Source organism: Ranitomeya imitator, chromosome 3 (assembly GCF_032444005.1).
Source record: "Ranitomeya imitator isolate aRanImi1 chromosome 3, aRanImi1.pri, whole genome shotgun sequence".
In the NCBI taxonomy this organism is placed as follows: Eukaryota; Metazoa; Chordata; class Amphibia; order Anura; family Dendrobatidae; genus Ranitomeya; species Ranitomeya imitator.
In genome coordinates, this window is record NC_091284.1 from 743,687,861 (window position 1) to 743,713,754 (window position 25,894).

General features: G+C 41.9%; 1 protein-coding gene across 2 annotated transcripts in view; it reads left to right on the forward strand.

Annotated features, from left to right (window-relative positions):
- The window catches only part of LOC138671042 (phosphatidylinositol 3,4,5-trisphosphate 3-phosphatase TPTE2-like), an 80,303-nt gene that overhangs the window by 37,224 nt on the left and 17,185 nt on the right, over window positions 1–25,894 (forward strand). For both annotated transcript variants that reach the window (XM_069758908.1, XM_069758909.1), the window contains exons 5-16: window positions 1,507–1,668; window positions 3,514–3,633; window positions 6,927–7,026; window positions 15,676–15,739; window positions 16,810–16,874; window positions 17,514–17,574; window positions 17,896–17,977; window positions 19,144–19,232; window positions 19,979–20,040; window positions 20,411–20,491; window positions 21,972–22,077; window positions 23,368–23,465. In XM_069758908.1, the coding sequence (XP_069615009.1) occupies window positions 1,507–1,668; window positions 3,514–3,633; window positions 6,927–7,026; window positions 15,676–15,739; window positions 16,810–16,874; window positions 17,514–17,574; window positions 17,896–17,977; window positions 19,144–19,232; window positions 19,979–20,040; window positions 20,411–20,491; window positions 21,972–22,077; window positions 23,368–23,465 (1,090 nt within the window). The remainder of the gene's footprint in view (window positions 1–1,506; window positions 1,669–3,513; window positions 3,634–6,926; window positions 7,027–15,675; window positions 15,740–16,809; window positions 16,875–17,513; window positions 17,575–17,895; window positions 17,978–19,143; window positions 19,233–19,978; window positions 20,041–20,410; window positions 20,492–21,971; window positions 22,078–23,367; window positions 23,466–25,894) is intronic.

Here is a 25,894-nt window from a genome sequence, read left to right on the forward strand (position 1 = left end):
ATAATAATAATAATAATAATATTAGAAAATACCTCTAACTATAAATGTAGAGTAGTTCTTCAGATTCGCTATGTCACTTACACCATTTAATGGTCGTAACGATGGATACCTAAGGTCCTGCAATGCCCTACAAGGGGAAAGTGACATAGTGAATCTGAAGAACTATACTATATTTCTAATTGGAGGTATTTGATAATATTACTAGTATTACATTTAGTACTTATTGAGATAGTATCTTGGACACAAGAATTCCCCTTTAAACCAGCTGAACTTGCAGATATCGATGGGTTCGGCTGACGGCCTGTGTATGGGGGCGCCTGACGACTGATGATTGGGAGAGATGTCAGTCTAGCATGTCTGATTTTGGACTGTCGACCGCATTGTCCTCCCTGAGATAAGATATGTGTTGGGAGTGAATGGGCGAGTTGGCTGAGATGGCTGTCGGCCGAATGATCAACTGGAGAACTGTTCAGCCAACAGCCATCTAAAGTGTGTAGCCAACCTAAAGCCCCCCATACGCTTTCAGTCATGTAAAATAAATGAGGTGGTACTCACTCTCTCCGGGTGCAGGGCTAGCTCTCTTCTGTTGCTCAGTTCTCATTTTTTTTGGCTGCTGCAGTAGCGTCATGTCAACACAGAGCGTCACCGCTGCAGCCGATCACTGACTGCAGCAGCTCGTGCTGTATACATTGGAAAAGCAGCATAAACAAGGATTTGGCAGACAACTACTGAAAGTGTGCAGCACCTTAAAGGGGTTGCTCAAGACTCAGAAATTGCTGACCTGTAGGATATCAGATCGGAGTGGGTCCAATACTTGACACCACCATCGATCAGCTGTTACTTCACCTGCAGATATATACAGTTTGGATATCCAGAACAGCACAGCTCCATACACGGTGTAATGGTAGTGAAGCTTAGATTACACTCACTTCCTTTAATAGGAGCTGAGCTGCAGTACCCAACAATGGCCACTACACCGTGTACATCGCTGTCTGTGCCTGACTATATAAACTGTGCACATCTGGCTGCAGGGGGGCGGCAAACAGCAAATCCATGGGGGGAGGGCTGAAGGTCAGCTATTGAGGACTATAAGTCGCTAGACAACCCCTTTAAGCCTTAAGCTGCCCAAACTCATTAGGTAGTTACCGGCAGAATATATTGACAGGTCTAGTTACATTTGATGAGATTTACTAAGATTCTGGTGATTTCTGGCGATAATGCACATAAGATAAAATAAGTATTGGTAAAATAATCATGATCTGCCAATGACCTGCAGATAAAGGGCTCATAAATCCACTCCTATGCGATTTCACCTACATTAATAGGTCACCGTCATAAGACACAGACCCCTATACTCCTCTCCTGCTGTGCTTTTCTATGGCTCTCTCACAGAATACCTTTTTTTGAAAAATTGGTCAAATGGGTTATATTCGAAGCAAGAACCATTTACAATTATCTATTGATCGGATCACCAGAGCTGAACGAGATATCTTGTTTTTATTTCAGGGTATTCGGGGTTCTCCTCATCTTCGTGGATTTTGTGTTTGTAATCGTAGATCTCTCTGTTGTGGACAAAAGCAAAGAGACAGCGACCATCATATCCAGCATTTCCTTATCTATTTCCCTCTTCTTCCTGATGGATGTTCTGCTGCACATTTTTGTGGAAGGGTACGTGACTAATACCTGTACATATTTGGTATATGGTAAAACTGATATTGTAAAGAACACATGCTGAGTTTCATCAGATTATTGAAAAACCTTATATGCCAACTAGATGGTAAAAATGGTAGAACGCACAGCTGGACATTCAGCCAAAGTACATACAGCTCCAGGGGTGTAACTACAACAGGTGTAGGGGTCGCAATCGCACCCAGGCCCTGGAGCCTAGGGGGCCCTAAAAGTCCCTTTGGCCTATAGAAAAAGACTATTGCTAGTAAAGATTTAAAATATTTGGGGGCCCCGTTGGAGCTTTTGCATCAGGGCCCATGAGATTCAAGTTACGCCACTGTCCATCTCCATACATCTGTGACCTCATCTCCCGATACTTTCCTGCACGCAACCTCCGATCCTCACAAGATCTCCTTCTCTACTCCCCTCTTATCTCCGCTTCCCACAATTGCATACAAGATTTCTCCCGTCCTTCCCCCCTACTCTGAAACTCTACCCCAACATATCAGACTCTTGCCTAATATGGAAATCTTCAAAAGGGACCTGAAGACCTACCTCTTCCGACAAGCCTACAACCTGTAGTAATCCTTGCTCCACCATACCGCTGCACGACCAGCTTTACCCTCACCTACTGTATCCTCACCCATCCATTGTGGATGGTGAGCCTTCGCGGGCAGAGTCCTCTCTCCTCCTGTACCAGTCCGTGGCTCGTTTTGTTCAAGATAATTTTATTTGTCTTTGTTATGTAAATCCCTTTTCACATGTAAGGTACCATGGAAAAAATGGCACTATAATAAATAATAATAATAAAAATTTCATCCAAAACACAAATGAACCTACTTATATAGATAACTAGGGAAGTTAACCCCTAAATCATATTTGTAGTATAGATTTCATTATTTAGCAGTTGAAAAAAAGGGTTTTATGTCTTATGCAAATGAGGGCACTTTGTGCACCCTTTACATAGTCAAGAACTCAGCGCACCATTACACCCCTTTAATTTGCATTTGAGCATCTGCCCTGTTCTTGATTGACAGCACTTGCTTGCCCAGAGTAAGCACTGCCGGAACTAAATCCAAAGGAGCCTAGCGGCGCTCAGACATTGTCAGTACAGTTGCACGCACAGCGTGGTTACGGGTACTCTCTCTCTCTCCACACACATATAAACTAGTAGAATTCATTTTTAAAGGTTGTCCCTGATTGCGGGAAAAAATGGCTCAGAGCTAGAGATACTTTAATAAAAACTCCATTACTTAGCTATTCATACCCCCACTGCTCCAGTGCTGGGGCTTCAGCTGTCTCTGCTGGTCCTGGAGTGATGACATCACGTCTAGTATTCACATGACCACTGCAGCCAATCACTGTGTTAAGCAGTCACATGTTTTACATGCACAGATCCATTGTCAGCAGTGGTCTCAAGCATGCTAAATATAATCAACGTAGAATAATTAGGGACCACTGCAGTGCCGTTATAGAGCAATAGGGGATTGAATAGGTAAGCAATCGTTATTTATTATATTAGCACATTTCTAGCTTTTAGCCAGTTTTGTGAAAATCCTCAACCAAGCCTTTCAATATTATAAAGAACGAAATGAGGGAAGACCGTGGTGGTTATCATTAGGAAAGTGTAAAAGGTCCCTATGAATTATTTAGATGGTGACCTGCAGTGGCTTTTTCCATTTCCTCGTATCTCTCCATTGTTCCTGGCACTAATCACGTATCAGTCTCATTGTCCGGCTCTCTTCTCTCTCTAGTTCTTTGTCTTATAAACACGTCACGTGCTGAATTGCTGATGTGATTTACTCCATTAACACTTATTTTCGTGTTCCCATATTTGTCTTCCAGATTCCAGAAGTACTTTAGTGCTAAGCTGAACATCTTTGATGCTGCAATTGTTGTGGTCACTCTCATAGTGACGCTGATCTACGCATTCACAGATTTTAGCGGCGCTACAAATATTCCAAGGTATTACGTTATTTTCTGAGGCATCTTTTAAAGGGAACCTGTCACCTCAAATTGGCACGCACTATGTCCCAGAACACAGCGAAATACTTCCGGGACATAGTGCGTGGGCGCATGCACAGTAACGCTTTTCGGCTTTGCCCGCAGTTGGGCAAAGCATACTGCGCGTGCGCGAGCGAAGATTGCATTGCGCACGCGTGAACTATGGAGGACAAGTACTCTAATTCACGAACATATTGCGGACAACAGGGACGGATGGGCGGGAGAAATTAAGACAAAATGCTGCCCATCGGACCGGAAAAAAGGCATTTACATATCCCGCCAATTTGTGGTGACAGGTTTCCTTTAATCTGAAGAAATAATTTGTGTAACAAGGTACAAAGTGCAGCTATAAAGATTTAATGCTGTTATTTTGCAGCTATACGAGTATCACAGATTAGTATTGTGTGTACAGTGTATTCAGTGGGACTATTTCGCAGCTAGCGCATGTGCTACAAGGGCTATCTGAATTTGTTGGACCTGATCTGGACTGCCAAATTCATGAACTCATTGGTCCAAATTTTTCCATTATAAGTGAGAAACAGACAGATGAACTGAAAGTCGCAAGCTAAGGTTTGATAACTGATAGCCATATGCCATAGCTCAGGATCCACTATATGTACCACAGTAAATAGCCGCTAACAAGCAATGGCTCTTGCTCGATTGGACTTGAGTCTTCCATGTATTACACGTAATTCCTAATTTCTGGAAGTGATATCTCTACACATAGAAGGGTTCTCTGCGCAAAAACAAACCTATTTTATGCTCTCAGATTATCTCTGACTCCTGATAACTGTATAAATAGATATCTCCAATGTCTTATCGTATTTTTCAGTCTTGTACTTTTTCTGTAAAAATAGAAAGAAGTCTAGCACTCAACTTAAGCGGCGAAAGATTTGATTTATTTGTAGCACTCGAAACGTTTCAGTCCATAAGGACTTTCATCAGTCACGTGCCGTTAGAAGCCCGTAGGGCTGGGTTCAGAAAGAGCAGGGATGCACAGAATGTGCAAAAAGCGCCGCCACAGCTTGCGTTATAGAGAATGGAGGTAAAATAGAGCTTAGTTAGAGTGCTGTAATGGTGGGGCAATGGCCGCACATCAGGATGTAGCACCCACAAGCTGAAAGCGCTGGTGTTCGGGGTGAGGGGCACTGCCTCCAGACACGGTATCCACCGCTAGTCTGTACTTTTTCTGTGGCCTAGATTTTCAATTTGTAGTTCATATAAAGCTTGTACAATCTGTGTCTTAAATGAGAGCTGTACTTTCAAGAAACTCTGCATAAATCAATAGTGTATGTTAATATAACAAACTTTGCAATATATCTTATTATCTTATTTTTCCACTTATGAGACACTTCTTCCCCTTCCCGACCATCCATTCTGAAAAACAGCTCAACTCGGTTTTGCTCAAGACAAGATAAAATGCCAGCACAGTGAGGTGTAAGGTTATTTCTCCTATGGAAAGGGAAGATAAGAGTGAAAGGGAGAAACAGAGTTTAGAAAACAGGCAGATGGAGGCAAGTTGAAGGCAAGGAGGGCCGTAATGAGCTTTCTAACAAGTCTTTTACCTTGATCCAGAGCTAGATTCCCATTTACACAGCTCAGTACTGCTGTACAGTTTCTTCAATGCTGCTGCTTCTTCTCTCTGTGTACTAAGGAAGGAATAGAGGAAATCCCTCTTTTCGTGCTGTGCTTTGTGTGGGAAAATAATAGCTAGCTCAGAGTCAACTGTAAATTAGAGATAAAGCTCTAGAGGATAAAGATTGTGAAAACAAAGGATTCAAATCATGTAATAGTGTCTTTCCTCATGTACACACACAGCTCAGCTTATTCTAAAATTCCTTTAAAATGGGTACTCACTCTGCGCTTACACTACACATTTAAAGTGGATCTGCCAACTCAACTCTTCTGATATGTCTGTTTCAGCAAACTTTTGTATTCTTCTTGGAATATCTGTTCTTAGTACCTAATGAATGTAGCCAGTAGTAGTTAAATGTGGTTAAATTAGTAAGTTTTTCAATTTACCCATATATTTCACGTTTAAATGGTGTTCCAACCTTCAGCCTTCCCAGTTTATCTCATTGCATTTTATAGGTGCATCATTACATTGGAACACTTTTTTTTATTTGTACTTTATCACGTTAGGTTATATGATAGTAGACCCTTTGTTGATATGTGATATACAAGTCTATAATGACATAATTTCTATGTCTCTGATGGCAGCAAACATTTTACTAAACGTAAAAAAAATTGTCCCTTGGTCATCGCACAGTAAGTTGTCATCAAAAGCCAGTTGGCCATTCCAAATACTGGGGTTTTAATGCTTGTGCTAGAATAATTGGAATACCAATGTTCATGAAACTTAAGAATTAAAAATTAAATTCATCTTGCTTTATAGCAATATAGGTTTGAATAAACCCCAAGATACCATAAAGGATATTAAGAAACAAGTTTTCCAAGTTTGTAGTCAATAGAGTTAAGCAAAAAGATTCACAGGACCCTGGCCTGATGGTCTAATTTGTGGATGTCGGAGCAGAGCCTGCGAACCTCCTTCATGCGTGCGCCTTGCCAAAATGTAACTAACTACAAGAGGCGCCAGGATGTTGTATGTAAGTGGAGGTTCACAGGGTTCTAGTATGGAGCCCCAGGTTAAGGGACCTGTGACTCTTTTTGACCAAATCTATTGATCAACATTGGTATTCTCAGTAGGGAGAGAGGAAAAAAGCTTCTCTGTCAGCAAATTATCTCCAATTAAGACAAAAACATTGGGAATGCCAAAATCCCACAATTGATTCCTTACTTCCTTTGATACATATATGCTAGCCACCTTAGGGAGAGACCCAAGTTGGGCTAAATGTAGCGGGACGAAAGAGACCGAAAAGCCCTCTACTTTTAAAGGAAATACATAGTGGATGCTTTCCTGAAATGGAAAGCATCCACTATGTATTTACTTCCTTTGATATTTGGTGTTGGGAAAAAGCCAGGACAGAGCAATACACATTTGATGGGCTGCCTGTCATACCAAAAGTCATTCAAGTATTAAGTATGGCCACATTAAGGAAAATTTGCATATTCTATCTTTCAAATATTAGAACATTACACCTTTGTTATTTTAATCAATGGATAAAGGAAGGGCAAATGCTGATTTGTTTCTTCAAGGGGCTTACATTAATATATAGAGTCATTGATATCATCATACAAAATAAATGCAAATATGCACCTATTAATTATTCTAATGTTTTTTTTTTCTCCTCTAGACTGGTTAATTTTTTCCGAGCCTTGAGAATAATTATCTTGGTCAGAATATTCCGTCTGGCTTCTCAGAAAAAACAGCTTGAAAAGGTGACTCGTAGAATGGTGAGTAACATGTTACTTGGTTTCATAGTAATTTGATTTTATTAGTTCACTATGATGTAGTTTGTAATCACCTGTTCTTGGGACAGATAATCTATTCATATAAAAGTTACACAGAAACTTAACCTCATCACTTTGGCAGCACCGGTGCGAGATTACTGTCTGTGCTGCGAATGGTCAGTATTCGCCCAAGAAGTCATGTGTCAAAAGATATTGTGGTGGAACTGATTCAATTCCTGAAATACCTGTTGTATGTTATGTGCAGGATCCACTATTGTTTTCTAAAATGTTTTGTTTGGGTAATAAGTAGTGTTGAGCGAATCCGTGAATGTTCAGGTTGGCCGGGTTCTAAAAAGTTGACCCAAACTTGACCCCGGACACCGAACCACATATAGGTCAATGAGTACCCAAACTTCAGTGCAGTAAAATGGTCGACGTAAGGGCTAGGGGACTGCAAAAGGAAGACAAATGCGGGGAAGAGCAGGACAATTGACCTCCAAACAAATGTGGGTAGGAAAATTACTTAAAGGGTTTATTTCACCATAGCAATCCTGGTAAAACAGGAAGTAAATGAATAACATAAAAATGTTAACAGTGCCCCCAAGGAAACTAAGGCTTCGCCAATGCAGTTAAACATTTCACCCACAGAGCATGGAGGAGAGTATCCCAACAAAAACAGCTTACAATCTTCACCCCCAAACTATGGGGCACAGTAGCCCCACGTAAGCTGAAATTCAAATTTCACCCACAAAGCATGGGGAACAATACCTCCAGATAAGAGGATTGCAATCGCAATCATGGTTCACTGTCCTTTAGGGGCCCACCTCCGGGGCCCAGATTCAGCAGCACCAACGGGTAGTGTTAGCCTCAGCCTGCGGCTAACGCTGCCTGCTATTAAAGTGAAATGGTATTCACTCCTCTCCATGCCCATGGGGGTGTGGGGAAGTGTGAATATTCATTTCTCTTTAGCAGCGGGGCAGGCTCCTGTCTCCAGCTGCTGCTGTCTGGCACCGTGCGGGCCCTAGGCAGCTGCTGGCCAATATACCAGCAGTTGTCAGTGCCTGGGACCACCAGTACGACCCTGCTCTCAGCCATCCAATCTTAAAACACCTGCAGGTGGGGTTGCAGAGTACACACGGGTAATAGAGAATCAGGGTTCTTCTCCGGAGAGGCAGCCTGATAAACATGTACCACATCAGGGGGGGCAGCAGTCAAGCAAATTAAGCATTTCTGAACTGAGTGTCACGAATGTGTCACGTCCTGGGAGATCTGGGGTTAGAAGATCAATATGTATTGTTAATGGCAGCTCTTCCATTTAGCCTGTGTGTTTGTGTCCCATATTAAATGGATTTGGTTTGTGTCCCATAATAAATGGATTTGGTTTCCTTTAGTGATAAAGTGGTTAGCGGCCCTTTCTATGCTGGTCAGAAACATGCAGCTACATTTCAGCTGCTTCTGATCTGATCATTACCTCTCCCTATAAAACCTGGCCAGACCTTCTTATCCCTTCCAGTGAAAACTTTGCATCCTAGCTCCTTGGAGATGCTGTGCCAAATTGGAGATTGTTGTTGCTACTGGAGATTGTTGCGTTCTGTTTTTGGGTGTATGCCTACCTCATAATCCTATCCCCATTTGGTTGGTAAATTCCTAGCCTTCCCTATATACCGCTCTACCTTTGGTGAGTGTTTTGTATGTTTGTTGCTTTCTGTTATTCCTGTATGTTTTATGTGTTGATACACTAGCATTTCTGTCCCGGACCTCCTGGGGTAGGACTAGGGGACAGCTTAGGGAATAACAGGAGATCAGTAAGGATGATGGCCCAAACCTCCTCACATTTAGAGGTACCTTTGGGAGCAGGGTTTTTTGGGCACCAGTCTTAGGGACAGTTCAGTGACCCTTTCACTAATCATGAACAATCACAGGGTCACATTTTCACTGGCCGACATTTTTCTGGATCTTGACATGGATCCCGTCGCTAACCTTGCAATACAGCTGCAGGGTCTGTCTTTTGAGCTGTCTGATCTAAGGTCTCACCACAACAGACAGCAGAACCTAAAGTGGCGCTCCCAGATAGGGTTTCTTGGGGCCGAGATAATTTTGTTGCTTTCTGGGAAGCCTGCAAGTTGTATTTCAGGCTTTGTCCGTGGTCAACTGGGAGTGAGGTACAGAGGGTGGGGATCGTTGTCTCCGTTTTTCAAGGAGACCCTCAATCCTGGACCTTCTCACTGTCATCTGACTCATTGTCACCCTAGTCTGTGGATGGATTTTTTCAGCTCTTGGCCTCATTTATGATGATCCGGACTTGGTCTACCTTGCGGTGTGTATACTTCGTAAGATCCAACAGGGAGACCGACCGGCAGAGGAATTTTGTTGAGAATTCCATAGATGGACCACTGACACCCACTAAAATGATCCAGCCCTTAGGAGTCAGTTTTCTCAGGACTCATTTTTCCATGGATTTCATTACGGATCTTCCTTCGTCCTCTGGTAAAACTGTTATCTTAGTTGTGGTGGATAGCTTTAGTAAAATGGCTTTATTATTTATTGCTTTACCTGCTCTCCTTAATGCCAAGACACTTTCTCAGGTGCTTGTCACTGAGATCGTGAAGCTTCACGGGATTCCCTCCAATGTGGTGTCAGATCGTGGGACCCAATTTGTATATAAATTTTGGAGAGCATTTTGTTCTCATTTAGGGATGCATTTTTCCTTTTCTTTGGTGTTCCATCCTCAAACTAATAGCCAGACTGAACGTCTAACCCAAAGTTTGGAGACTTACCTCAGATGTTTTGTGTCAGATAACCAGGAGGATTGATCTTCTTTTCTATCACTGGCTGAGTTTGCATTAAACAATCATTGTAGTGAGTCCACTGGTAATTCACTATTTTTTGGCGCATATGGCATCCATCCACAACTCTGTACCTTCAGTAAAGATGAGTTACATAGTGGTTACATAGTTCATTAGGTTGAAAAAAGACCTAGGTCTATCAAGATCAACCTTTCTCCACCAATTGTACATTTTGTCACTAATTTAACTATAACCCACAATATTATGTGTATCAAGGAAATCGACCAGCCTTTTTTTAAAAGGCTGTTTTTGTGTCTGCCATTACCACCTCTTGCGGTCGGCATTCCACAGTCTGACTGCTCTAACTGTAAAGAACCCTTTCCTATTTAGCTGTCGAAATCGTCTTTCTTCCACCCGTAATGAGTGACCCCCAATTCCTCAGTATGGTCTTTGGAAGGAATTAGTCATGTGCCAGTGTTTTGTACTGGTCGCACATATATTTATACATGTAAATGAAATCTCCTCCGAGGCGTCCTTTTTCTAAGCTAAACAAGACCATCTTTTCCAACCTTTCATCATATGAGAGGCCTTCCATCCCTTGTAATAATCAAGTTGCCTCTCTGAATTGATTATAACTTCTACATATTCTAGATCTGACCTCATAAATGATTTATAAAGGGTTAATAATACATTGGGATCGTGGTACTGTATTTTATCTCTCTTTTTATACATCCTAAAATCTTGTTTGGTTTTGCGGCAGCTGCTTGACATTGAGTACTGCTGCTCAGCTTACTTGTAACCAGAATACCCAAGTCCTTCTCTTGATCTGTATTCCTGAGTATACTCCGATTTAATGTATATGAAGCTATAGCATTACTCCATCCTAGGTGCATTACCTTACATTTATCTACATTACACCTCATTTGCCAAGTGTTTGCCCATTCAGTCATCTTATTCAGATCATTTTGCAATATTGTAATGTCAAGGTCAGATTTTAATATTCTATATAGTTTGGTGTTGTCAGCAAAGACTGACACTTTACTCTCAATCCCATACACAAGGTCATTAATAAAGAGGTTAAAAAGAATCGGTCATAGCACAGATCTCTGCGGTCCCCCCTGCTGACTATATCCCACTTAGTGAATGTACCATTTATGACAACTCTTTGCTTTCTGTTATTTAGCCAATTTCTTACCCATCTGCATAGTTTCCCCCAGTCCTTGCTTCTGTAGCTTCAGTATAAGGCTATTATGTAGTACAGTATCAAATGCCTTTCCAGATAAATCACATCAGCCGCATTACCTACATCCAGATTTGTACTTACCTCCTCATAGATACCCAACATGTTAGTAAGACATTATAACAAGAAGAAAGAGAGACCAAAAAGTCCAATAAAAATATAACTCACTTTATTAAAGACAACGAAACGCGCGTTGGGGCTGCCAGGGCTTTACTCCTTGTGTGGATACTATGGAGAAGACCCTCTCTATATGATCTAATCCTGTTTGTTGCCTATCAGTGGGTTTTTTTTGTTTATATCATTGTACTTTGCCTACTGGTCACTATGATTGAGGGCTTTAGTTATATTTGACTATGGACTAGATAGAGATGGGTACTTAACCTAATACTTTGTATAAGCACAGATTAGTTATTCAGGACTAACATTTGCACTAGCACTTTATATGCAATATTTTTTTATATGATATTTCTTTTGTTTTGGTGTTAGGTGCGGTTCCTTTTACCTTTGCTCCACATTATTTATCTTTGTTGTTTTTCATTGTGTTAACATGAGTTGGTGTTTTAATGTCTTTAATTAAGTGAGTTATATTTTTATTGGACTTTTTAGTCTCTCTTTCTTCTTGTTATATTGCTATTCATGAGAGCGTCCTGTAGATTTGACTCGGAGTACCACTTGGTGTAGGGTTCACTACAAATATTATGCTTTCTGTTGCATGGATTGTGTTTTCATGTTAGTAAGACATGACTTATTCTTCATGAATCCATGCTGGTTGTCATTTATTATATTATTCTCTGCAATATATTTCTGCAGGTCATCTATTATGATGCACTCCAAAATTTTGCACACTATTGATGTCAGGTTTACCGGACGGTAGTTGCCTGGATCCACCTTCTTACCTTTCTTAAATATTGGTACTATGTGAGCCATCCTCCAATTCTGTGGCACCATCCCTGTTACCAGAGAGTCTAAGAATATGAGATACAGTGGTCTGTCAATTATTGAGCTCACTTCCCTCAGTATTCGTGGATGAATACCATCTGGGCCAGGGGATTTGTCAATGTTTAAATTGCTCAGACGTAAATGTACTTCTTTTTGTGTAAAACTAGTTATATCAGGTTGTGAATTTTGATTTTTGCCTTGTTGAATGATATCCTGTAATAGACAGTTCATTGGAGGTTCCTGGGAAGGAGCAATTTTCTTCTCCACTCCTACTGGTATGGGAAGGGGTTCAGAATAATTTAAAGATCATGGGAGACAAATACATACGTATGACTGATAAACAATTGCTAGGTCCAGACTTGGGGGTGAATGATTTTGTATGGCTGTCCACCAAAAATATTAAACTGAAAGTTCCTTCTTGGAAATTAGGTCCTAGGACTATTGATCCTTATAAGATGGTCGCCAAAATCAACACTGTAGCTTTTCGGCATACATCCAAATGGAGAAAGAGGTGGACGTGTCGGTGTGGGTGGAAGAGGCAAAAGAGGAGTAATCCAACATTTTTTTCTTCTTTTTTTTTCATTTTTTCACATTTTTTTTATGTAACTCACTTAAAACTACCTAGAATTTACAAAACTAGAACTAGATGTCTAGAACTATGATGCGCGGGTCCAAGTGAATGAAGAGGTGGATGTGGCGATATAGGTGGAAGAGTCAAGAGAGGAGTAATCCAACACTGCTTTTTGTTTTTTTGTTTGAAAGAAAGAACATAGAATGAACTTCCAAAAAAATAACAGGCTATAACCAGGGGGTGGAGGTCCAACTGGAGGAGGAGGTGGACGTGGCAGTATAGGTAGAAGAGGCTGAGGTGTTGATAGCCAACACATTTTTGGGTGGTTTTGATTTGGGCTGCAGGCACTCAAATGTAACCAATGGCCAATACAGTTGAAAACTGGTTGGGTGCGGCTGTAGTAGTTGTCTAGTAATCCAAAGGTATGGCCAAGTCCCGTGGGATCCATGCCTGGTTCATTTTAAGGAATATTAGGTTCCCCACATTGGATGTGGACAGGTAGACGTGTGGACACGTACTCTTCCACATGTTGTTGTAACTATGGCTGCTGCTAATACGGACCCTATGACATGGTGGTGCTATATGCTGTGGCGTACCCATAAAGTTTTGCCACATTTTTGCCATGCTAACCCTGTCTACTGATGTGCCTCTGTCTTGTTCCACTTAGCCCCCCTTGTCAGGTGGGAAAACCATTAGTAGTTTTTCTACCAGAGTGTGCTTGTATTCATGCATTTTGCTATCTCTCTCCAATGACGGAAGTAATGATGGTACGTTGTCCTTGTAGCGGGATCCAGCAGGGTGGCCACCCAGTAATCTGTACTGGTAACAATACGGGCAACTCGGTGGTCATTGCGCAAGGCACTGAAGCATGTATTAGCTCATGTGTGCCAGGCTGACCAGAGGCAACGACAAGCTGTTCCCGCTGGGAGGTGTATCGTCTGGGTAATCTGCATTCCCACAGCTATGATCCAATGATGCCTGTGAGCTGATCTGAGTGCTACCCTGATGTGAACATGGTTGTTCCTCCTCATCATCACCATTCTCTTAAACTGTCCCGTGGCTGTACAGTTAGGCACCTGGTTGATGTTAGGATAGTAACCCACCCTCCGATCCATGTGTGGACAGCAGGCCTGATTATGGTGTGAATTGGGTCTGCTCCTCCTACTGCTCCTCTCCCTCCTGTGCCACCACTGCATCCATCATGGCCTGAATTGTTTTTTTTTCCAGCAGGAATATAAGTTGCATAATAACGTTGATGATGGTGTCATTAGCACTCGCCATATTGGTGGAATATTTGAAGCTCCCACAGACAGTGGGGTGCAGAGTATACATGGTGGCTTTTAGCACAGTACTACCACAGATATGGGTTGCAGAGTACACACAGCGTTTTTTTTGCAGAGTGCGCTGTCACTATCTGTCCCTCACTCCAGCTGCATCCTATTCCTACACTAATGAGAGCATAATGGCTGAGGCACTCCTGATCCAGCCTTTATATAGGCCGGGACATGAGCTCCTGTCAATCACAGCCATGCCAATAGTTGCCATGGCTGTGATGGCTCCGGAAGTGCCCACAGTCTAAAAGCATGATGATTGGCTGCGCTGCAGTTTTTCAACAAGCTTTATTAGAAGTTTCCAAACAGTAAACCGGACATACAGTAAGAAGTCTGTGTTTGGGGTTCAGTAATGAACACTAGGTGTTTGGTACAACCCCAGACTTTCCCGTTCGTGTTCTCTCATCCCTAGTAATAAGACTATGTTCTCATGAGGAGTATTTGGTGAGTTTTTGATATTGCAGATTTAGTGCTCCATTTCTGCAACTATTAAGTAGTAGGTTACTAGTGTTTTTTGAGAACATAAAAGTCTCATACAGAGAAACTGACATGTTGTGGATTTGAAATTCGCACCGCAGGTCAGTTTACGCTGAGTATAGAAGAAGCGCAGTGGGCAGGAGATCTCAGTAAATCCCATCCACTTTGCTGGAACTGTAAGAGGTTGCATTTTTGACACAGCAAAAATACACAGTGTCAAAAACTCCCAAAAAAACTCATAATTGGCACACATAGTCTAAAAGGGTCTTATTAATTAGTTGTATTCCCTATAAAATACCTATTCTGGACAGTTTTTTACTGTACCTCTTTGTTGGGTTGTTGCTCTGTTACTCCTCTTAAAAATCTATTAATAAATTGGGAATTGGTTTTACCACTCAGATTATCTGCTCACTGTGACCCTGTCCAATCAGTGGTAGCGCCATATTGTGTAGAGACACAATTCCTTGGAAAGAAATGCAGCATCCAGCTGCTCATTTAATCATTACTAGGAGAAAAATAGAGAAACTTTACAAAATAGTGTTATGAGAAAAGATGCTCCAGAATTGTTATTTTTGTGGGGAACACAATAAATATTTTCTTAAAGAGAACCCATCACCTCTAAAAACACTATTTACCTGCAGATTTATTGGTAATATGAAGGTAAAGTAGCATTTAAATCATGTCTGGCTTCTCTATTGGAGCAGCAGCTACAGGGAGAAAATGAAGTTTTATTCTCCCTGCAGCTGCTCGCTTCCAGTCATCGGGGCAGCGCAGGGAGAAGTTACAGTCACTGCTCACTACACAGTAATAATGTAATTGCTCCATAACACATTGATGGACAGTCTGCTCTGCATTGTATCTGTGCTACGTTTATACGTAGAGTCTCTGTGCAGACTAGGCCGTCTGTCAGGGTGCAGGGGGAGTGATCACAGCGCGTTCACTGTATATGCTGTTTCAGCTCCATCCACCACCCCCATGAATGGAAGCGAACGGCTGCAAAGAGAATAAAACTTTGTTTTCTACCTGTAGCTGCTGCTCGAGTAAAGTAGCCAGACATGATTTAAAGGCTATTTAGATGCAGATATCTCGAGTTAAATGCCATTTTTGGAGCTGACAAGTTCACTTTAAATAGACATGTCAGGAGACAGTCAATATTGGACACTCTGTATAATAATATAGTGCCAGTGACCAGTTGGGCACTTACTGTTTTCCTCCTAACCCTACATTGAGATCTTACATCAAAATAAGGTCTTAGACAGGAAGGAAACTCGTATATTATTTTAAAAAGTCAAATTTGTTCTTTTGCAGGTGTCTGAAAACAAAAGAAGATATCAGAAAGATGGATTTGACCTGGACCTCACTTACATCACTGGTGCGTGTCACAGCTCGTAGACCATAAAGTATTAGAAAAATGCGTAAGCATAAAAGATGTAATATTACTTAAAAGTCCAAGTAATAACATCAACTACCTAATAAGATAATCCATACTTCTACATCCTGTAATCATTCTGGTAGATTGCCAGCCATGATGCTTCCTTCAGAACTCAAAAAAATACAGCTAAACCTTCACCTATTAAATTATCTATCTATTATTTAAAATTTATTAAAAAAAGAAGAAATTAATTACCAAAATACATAATAACATATTAGATATCTTAGATGGTTAATGTAATAACATACTTTAAAATAAAAATGTATCTGATTTAAAAAAAAAAATTATGTAATGACACACTATTACCAAACAGGGCGATGTTTGAGAGAATATAGTAAATTTTTTGGATAGAACATAGCAGGAAAATAATACAAAGAAAATAAAGCATGAAATATGTGATCTTAGGTGCATTAACCTATCAATTTATTGCGCTCAAATGGGTCTCAAACTACAAGTCTGCATTCACTCTATGTTACTGCAGACTTGTAAGTCCTCACACTGTGCACAGTGAGGATTCTCAGGTGCCGGCGCTGGAAGTGGCGGTCATGTGACTACAAGTATGCGATATGTATACTCCTGGACACATTCCGACTAGATGGCTGCGGCCTCGCTCAATGCAAGTGTATTGAATGAGGTTGGAAACAGTCTAGTCGAAATGTGGCCAGAAGTCTAAATATTGCATACTTGTGGTCACATGACCGCTGCTCCCAGCACCGAAGAATCTTCACAGCGTGCACTGCGCACAATGTGAGGATTTACAAGTCTGCAGTAGCATAGAATGACTGCTGACCTGCAGCTTAAGATAGGACAACCCTTTTAATAAATTGATAGGTGACCACAAAATGTGCCGTGTATAATGTGGGTGATTTCCTATAGGAAATTGGGCCTACTGGAGACACAAGGGCATAAAACAGTAACAGAAATACAAATCATCCCTATAAGTAATAATGTCATATCGGTACGCTCTGTTTTATTAATATTATCGTATATTTCCTTTTTGATCTTTGTAGACAGGATAATTGCTATGTCGTTCCCATCATCTGGGAAGCAGTCCTTTTATCGGAATCCTATAAAGGTAAGTCATTGGTTGAAACCAATAATTCACAAGTCTTCCAAAGCCATGTCTTCAGTGAAAAGAAGGGCACCCATTATATTAAAATCAGCCATCCCTTTAATGTGTAGGTGGCCTTCCAACTCTCTCCTGACAGATGATGTTGGGAGAGATAAGGATCCAGTATGTTTGATTTTGGACTGACAATCCTATTGTTCTTGACAACAAGGAGTTTGGTATTGGCTCTTTCATAGAGAACCCAGGAGTGCTTGACAGAGCAAGCGCTCCTCTGTGTGGGGGAGCCGGGGACGTTAGCTCCCAGACGAATGATTGGCCAAACCATCGTGAAATTGTGTATGGTTCCCTTACTCCAGTATTCTTATTGAAAAAACATGAACGTTCGGTTAAGCCAAGCGTTCATGTTTATGGGGAAAGGTTGGATGAACCCTCATTCATCTTACAGCTGACCTGTCTAATGATCTTGCCTCTCTATTTCTGTCTATTTTTCTCCTTCAGGAAAATCTACTATTTTTCAGCTTTCCTTTTTGATGCCTTTTTTTTCTGGTAAATTGTCTTCTTCTCTTCCATCGTTTTCTTTTTCTTGTCATAATTAATTTAAATTTTACATCGGAATTTATCTTCTTTTTTTTTCCTTTTTCACAGGAGGTTGCGCGATTTTTGGACTCCAAACATAAAGATCACTACAAGATCTACAACTTATGCAGTAAGTACAGTAGTGGCTAAGGAAATGATGTGATGTTTGAGTGTAGACACAATCATATAATTTGATAATACAAAACCAACATTTTAGAGAAATTCTTCCTATACACAAGCCACAATCCTATTCACCCCAGCCATATTAATATCGTCCTTTGTAGATAATGGGCCTTGGCATGAAAAGGTGATGGCGGAGGGGGTAGTAATGACGGGTTTTTAGTTCAGATTTACGAGAAAGTAGTTGCCATTCACACAATACGAGCACGAAGAGTTATGTCTGTGTTCAGGTGTAATTTATAGCCTTTAGTTCACGAGATCTCTCTTACAGGTGAGAAGGGCTATGATCCAGAGTTCTTCCATTACAGAGTGGAGCGATTCTTCATAGACGATCACAATGTGCCGTCTCTAGTGTAAGTGTAATGAGCCTGTCCTTATACATCTACTCTTATGCTTATTAGGCCTCATTTTTTTAACATTTGAGAAAATATGTACTAGTTTTCATCAATGTGCAGGATCAAATTTTTTGTCTATTTTTAGTCCATGTGTCCATTTATGCCATTAGTATGGCATCCGTTTTTCTCATATGCAAAAAAGAAATAAATTCCAAGCCTCTCCTGGCCAATAAACAGTAAAAAATGGACAGCACTCCGAGCAGCTTTTATCATTAACCAATTGAATTGCATTGGAAAGTTCGTTCCGTGACATGTCCATGAAAAATTGACAGAGGCATCGGGCCTAAGGCCACATTCACACGTTGAGTATTTGGTCAGTATTTTACATCAGTATTTATAAGCCAAAACCAGGAGTGGGTGATAAATACAGAATTGGTGCATATGTTTCTATTATACGTTTCCTCTAATTGTTCCATTCCTGGTTTTGGCAACAAATACTGATGTAAAATACTGACCAAATACTGAACATGTGAATGTGGCCCAATTCTGATGTCCTACAACTGCAAAATACTAATTAATTACACACGTGTGAATGAGGCCTAACACAAAGATATTTCCATTTACTGGCATCCAACAGAGATGTAGAACATGATGAGGAAATAAAAAACAGTATCTTATATACCATTTATAGTTTATACCCTACACCTCTGTAGAGTATATTCACACATAGCAGGTTCTGTGCTAGACCATCTAAATTGGTTTATGCAAATCCAATGCTGCTAAAACATCCCCAGCCACATGTATGGGAGGATTAGTGGTGTGTCAGGATAAAGATATCCACATTGCATGAAAAATAAATCCAATTGCCCGATCTGTGGATTTATGCTGCCAGTGCACTGCCTTATCCCAGCACACAACCAATCCCCCACATAGTTAAACCTGATCAGGACATGGAAGGTGCGACAGTCCGCTAACAAAGGTGCGTGTACATTGTTACCCTCCGATCACCGCTTCCATAACCCATCCTCACTGCGCGTCAACACAACCCTCTTCTTTGTGAATACCAGTCAGATGTAAGGTGTCAGGTGTGGGTTTCTGATATTTGCCATGTGAGAACATAGCTTTTGATATTACGAACAATCTGTCAGTTAACTAATAGTGATTACTACTTTCTTGATATTTAGGGACATGTTAAAGTTCACAGCCAGCGTACGATCTTGGATGGCAGAGGACCCAAAGAATGTTATAGCCATTCACTGCAAAGGAGGAAAAGGTAAGAAGTCACATTATCAGGGATATTCTAAGTCAGTGTTCCCCAACTCCAGTCCTCAAGAGCCACCATCAGGTCGTGTTTTCAGGATTTCCTTAGTATGGCCCAGGTGATGGAATTGCTGCCTGTCTAGGTGATGGAATTCTCACCTGGGCAGTGCTAAGGAAATCCTGAAAACATGACCTGTTGGTGGCTCTTGAGGACTGAACTTGGGGAACACTGTTCTAAGTAATCAGTCTGCACTTGCAATACTTTCTCATTGCTCATCCCCATAAGTGGTATTCTCATAATGAACATTTATGACCTATCCACAGGACGAGTGATAAATGTTTGATGGCTGGGACCCCCCATAAAAGACTAGAAGAGGTCCTCAACCCCTTCTTCCTTCCAATGCACAAGCACAGTAATGAGGAGTTTGTTTGGAGGGGCCATTGATCGTGCACCCTATCGCACCATTTAAAGTCTAATGGTAGGACAAAGATAGCTGGGTACTCTACTTGGCTCTCCGAGTGCTCAGCAAGGAATGATAAATTATGATAGGATCTGATCTACCATGCATCCCATAAAAAATAAGACCTATAAAAATATATTGCTGGTCAAAATGAGATCATTGTCACATCTCCTTCACCGGCTCAGTAGTGTTCTATGGTGGTGTAAGTCCACTGCGGTAGAACCTTGGGAGGAACTGTTCGGGAAGAGATGGAATGACCATATTTATTATTGCTTTAATAGTATTTTCTTCATTATAGGTAGGACTGGCACTATGGTTTGCACATATCTTGTTGACTCAGACCAGTTTGAGAGTGCAAAGGTACGTAGAGTCTTCATGTAGAGTGTGAACAAGCACCACATTATTCTAAGTGCCATTGTGTTAATTCTAACTGATGGAATATGGCTTTGTGCTAATTAATTTGGGAAACTACTCCCTCACAACATAATTGACAGGTCTCTCCCTGCTTGCGTATATAGGGAGAAACCTGTCAATCCATGGCAGCCTGTCTGACTACTATCCTGTGCGGCTCGGTCCCCGGCTGCTATTAATCTATGTTGAGTTAAACATATGGCTGAAATCGTACATTGATTGGACAGCATGTATCATCTGTGAGGTTCCCTTTAAGTCATATTTATAATTTCTGATATCATGGCGGTTTCTTAGATGACATACCTTATTTTTTTTTTAGGAAAGTCTGGATTATTTTGGAGAACGTAGGACGGATACATCTGTCAGCACTAAATTCCAAGGTGTAGAAACACCATCCCAGGTGAGTCTCCTAGTATTAGTCATTCTATAGCAGTGGTCTGGACGATAATACCAGTCTAAAGCTGAAGCTTTTTAATTTGTATATTAAAAATAAAGCCTCCGTTTCATCATCTGCATATTTTATTTAGGTGAAGTCAGTTTTTTGTCTTTTTTGTCTTGTGTTACTCGTTGCCATTGTTTGCACCAGATTCTTCAAAATGGCATATGGTGTTGATGAATTCTGGCGCAAAATCAAAGAAGTTCAATTGTTTTGTCTTTTACCCTTTTAGCACCTTTTTAGAGCAAAAAGTCGCATGAATCTTAAAAATGCCGCACGTTAGTTTTCAACTGTGTAATTAATGTAAACATGTTTTGCCCTTCACTAAAGTTCCCGAGTAGAAATGAGTACAAATTTTGCAACTTTTAAATGTTGTAAATGATAAATTAGGCTAAAGCATTTAGATAAGGAAAACCAGACCCACATTGTCTAGCAAAAAGAATACAAACTAAGTGAAGGTAACTTAAAAAAAAGTCACAAATTAAATAACAAGTAAAGAAAAAACATAAAAGTCACAATTAGAATCATTATTACCCTAGAAAAAAGGCGCAAAGACAATAACAAATGGACACCATAGAATTTATTTTCATCAAAGACGCTCTATGAGACAACTAAATCTGCTTATTTCTCAATAAAGCGCACCACACCAATACACAGGACTGTATGTGATAGAGTTCAGCCCTCAGACACAACTTAAGGAACTGACTAGTATTACCAATGCAGCCGACAGGGGTGGCGCACCTTCTAGTCTTCACACTTATTCCTGGGTTCTTCGTTCACCATCAATGATACTACTCCATGTTTGGGTCATCCAGATAAGTTCACAAGATATTTAAAGGGAACCTGTCAGCAGTTTTGGCCGATATAAGATGCGGCCACTGCCTTCCAGGGCTTATTCTATAATGCTGTAGATAAGCCCCGATCTGACCTGAAAAATAAGAAAGATAAGTTTTATTATACTCACCCAGGTGGGCGCTCCGGTCCGATGGGTGTCGCAGGTCCTGTTGCTTCACCGCTCCCCGGCATCGCGCTCCTGCGCTGGTGTACTTATCTGCACTGTTGGGGGCAGAGCAAAGTACTGCAGTGCGCAGGCGCTGGGCCTCTCTGACCTTTCCCGACGCCTGCGCAGGAGCGCAATGCCGGGGAGACTGTGGAGCAACAGAAGGGCGGCATCGCAGGAAGAAGGGAGGCGCCAGACCCAGACCTGCGACACTCATCAGACCTGACAGCCCAGCAGGGGAGTATAATAAAACTTATTTTTCTGATCTTTCAGGTGGGATCGGGGCAAATACACCGCATTATAGACTGCTGTAGATAAGCCCTGAAAGGCAGTGGCCGCATCTTATATCGGCCAAACCTGGCGACAGGTTCACTTTAAGTAGAAAATTTCAGTTCTTTTCCTGAAGTTCCAAATCTGACATGTCCTTCCTCTGTGATATTTCAGAGTAGATACGTATGTTACTATGAAATTTTGAAGAACAAGTACAATTTACAGATGCCACCAGAGAAATCGCTCCGGATCCGAAGTATTAGAATCCACTCCATTGAAGGTAACTGTGCTCAATGAAAGGCAATGGGTGACTGACAACAACATGACAACTAGATTGTTAGTTGGTAATAACCAGCTCATGGTTAAGGGGGGTTGGTTGCCCCCTAATTAGTGGGGTCTAAAGCTGGGCATACATATGGAATAGCTGTCGTCACAATGATAACAATCTCTCCTGTTCCCGGAAAGGAGAGAAAGCTTCTGCTTCCAGTATCTGGTGTAGAGTCAGGAGGCCCCATACACATCAGATGGTGGGCTTAGCCAGCTAAAATTGTCTGGTTTGCTTTTATTAATGTCTATTAGTACCAGAATAGATGGAAGTCACAGAAATTAACCAACTGTTGCTCATTTGTCCATCTTTTGAAACAAGGGAATGTAAGATTACATGGGAGATATTGAATTCAATGCTGAGGGAATCTATCAGCAGGATTTCACCCTCCAAGTATTTATATGCTCATGTAGCTCTTCCACACACAAGTCCAGCAATATCTCTACATGACCAGTCCGTTCCTCCTTTGCTGAGAATATAGCATTTAACTTGATATGCAAATGAGGATGAAGGATTATTTGTAAATCTGAAGCCTCTGTCACTCCAGCTCTATTCCTTACCAAATGTTGCCTCTTCCTGCCTGAGTGAAAGCTCCTTTGCCTAAAGTCACATACAGGCTGTCAGGCAACAGAAGGTGGCGGCACTGGGTGGGGAATAGATTTGCAATGACAGAGGCTTCAGATCTACCATAGCTCTTCAGCCTCCTTTGGATATCAATTTGAATACTGATTTCTCAGTAACTAAGGAATAAGGGAAAGGGGATAACAATTTGGAATTGCTTTGGTGCACACACCAGTTTAACATGTCAAGAAACTGTCATGAGTCTTATGCTCAGTAGCTTGCCATGCACTTTTTAAGTAAGTGGTTGCTCTTCGTCAGCATTCTACCAGCACTATGGGTGAAGGAACTAACTTTCCCTCCCTTCTTAGCATGCATTGCTAATGCTATTTGCCCACTCCAAACTTTAAGCCCACCTTTCTGTTATTTCAATGTACAGTTTGACATATAGGAGAAAGACAAACACCAACTATCTCTTCCTGTAAACTATTTCTGCTGGAGAAGGATTACACTTGACAGCAGAAAGTTGATAGCAAGTCATAGACATCTTTGTCATGTTTCAATATGAGTTTTGTAACAGCTTCATTGATATGTTCTGAAACATCAATTATATGTGTTTTTATCCAGTGTTAGACTTTATGATGCTGCATGTCTGACCTGTGCTTCAATCACTTATTCATATTATAGGAATAGGAAAAAACAACGGGAGTGACATAAAGGTCCAGATAATTGTTAAGAAGGAATTGGTATTCCAGTGCGTTTGTGAGACTCAAGACAACTGCAAGGTGTGTATCACCAGAGAAATAATAGATAGGATTGTGGGGAGCAGCAATGGTAGGATTAAGAGCAGTGATGGACCATAGGGTGGAGAGCAGTGATAGGCCATAGGGTGGAGAGCAGTGATGTGCCATAGGGTGGAGAGCAGTGATGGGCCTTAGGGTGGAGAGCAGTGATGTGCCTTAGGGTGGAGAGCAGTGTTAGGCCATAGGGTGGAGAGCAGTGATAGGCCATAGGGTGTAGAGCAGTGATAGGCCATAGGGTGGAGAGCAGTGATGGGCCGTAGGGTGGAGAGCAGTGATGGGCCGTAGGGTGGAGAGCAGTGATGTGCCATAGGGTGGAGAGCAGTGATGGGCCATAGGGTGGAGAGCAGTGATGGGCCATAGGGTGGAGAGCAGTGATGTGCCATAGGGTGGAGAGCAGTGATGGGCCTTAGGGTGGAGAGCAGTGATGGGCCTTAGGGTAGAGAGCAGTGATAGGCCATAGGGTGGAGAGCAGTGATGGGCCATAGGGTGGAGAGCAGTGATGTGCCATAGGGTGGAGAGCAGTGATGTGCGGTAGGGTGGAGAGCAGTGATGGGCCTTAGGGTGGAGAGCAGTGATGTGCCATAGGGTGGAGAGCAGTGATAGGCCATAGGGTGGAGAGCAGTGATGTGCCATAGGGTGGAGAGCAGTGATAGGCCATAAGGTGGAGAGCAGTGATAGGCCATAGGGTGGAGAGCAGTGAGGGCCATAGGGTGGAGAGCAGTGATGGGCCTTAGGGTGGAGAGCAGTAATGGGCCTTAGGGTGGAGAGCAGTGATGTGCCATAGGATGGAGAGCAGTGATGTGCCATAGGGTGGAGAGCAGTGATAGGCCGTAGGGTGGAGAGCAGTGATGGGCCGTAGGGTGGAGAGCAGTGATGGGCCTTTGGGTGGAGAGCAGTGATGTGCCATAGGGTGGAGAGCAGTGATAGGCCGTAGGGTGGAGAGCAGTGATGGGCCGTAAGGTGGAGAGCAGTGATGTGCCATTGGTTGGAGAGCAGTGATGTGCCATTGGTTGGAGAGCAGTGATGTGCCATAGGGTGGAGAGCAGTGATAGGCCATAGGGTGGAGAGCAGTGATGTGCCATAGGGTGGAGAGCAGTGATAGGCTATAGGGTGGAGAGCAGTGATAGGCCATAGGGTGGAGAGCAGTGATGTGCCATTGGTTGGAGAGCAGTGATGTGCCATAGGGTGGAGAGCAGTGATGTGCCATAGGGTGGAGAGCAGTGATGGGCCATAGGGTGGAGAGCAGTGATGTGCCATAGGGTGGAGAGCAGTGATGTGCCGTAGGGTGGAGAGCAGTGATGGGCCTTAGGGTGGAGAGCAGTGATGTGCCATAGGGTGGAGAGCAGTGATAGGCCATAGGGTGGAGAGCAGTGATGGGCCTTAGGGTGGAGAGCAGTGATGGGCCTTAGGGTAGAGAGCAGTGATAGGCCATAGGGTGGAGAGCAGTGATGGGCCATAGGGTGGAGAGCAGTGATGTGCCATAGGGTGGAGAGCAGTGATGTGCGGTAGGGTGGAGAGCGGGGTGTTAGGTTGGAGTGCTGTCATTATATATCTATTTGATTATGTGGCCAAAAAAGACCATAAAGGGAACATACAGATACAGGCTGCACATTAAGTAAAAAAGTATCAAGCTTTATTTACATAGAAATCCACAAACCACGACATATACATCTAAAAAAAGACAAAACTGTCCAAAGACAATTAGGTACCAGGTCTTAGCCAATAATAAGGATATAAGACCGGCTCACATCGATAATAAATAACAACAATTACAGTATATATTTAGCTTAGACAATAAGGCAATAAAATCAGCATAGCTGCCACAACAGTGATCAAACAAGAGTTTAAGGAAATCTGTCAGCTTGCTTTGCTATTTTATCTGAAAACAGCATAATGAAGGGGCAGAGAACCTGATTTTGAGGATGTGTCACTTACTGGGCTTTGTTCTATAGTTTCAATGCAATCAGTGTTTTATCAGCAGGAGTTTATCACTGCCAAACAAGGTCTCCTACAAGCCAGTCCAGATAATCTGTGTAACCCCACTCCTTCCAATGATTGGCAGCCTGCCGACAATGCACAGTGTACACAGGAAGCTGCCAATCTGTGGTGAGGGCGGGAGCTCAGCAGTTATAGCACTGCTACATCTACAGCAGAGAAAACAGGGATTTTATTAAAACTGCACCGAGCAGCCCAGTAAGTGACACATTGCTGAAATAATTTTCTCTGCCCCTACATCAGGCTGCTCTCAGATTCCATTGCAAAAACCTGCCGACAGATTCCCTTTAATCTGCATTAACACTAAAATAATATTGTAAATGAGTGTTTGATCCTAATAACTCTGAATAAACATGAAAAAAACGTGAAAAAACCTGAACGTGTGCACATACCCTCACTCTAATCCTTTATCTCTT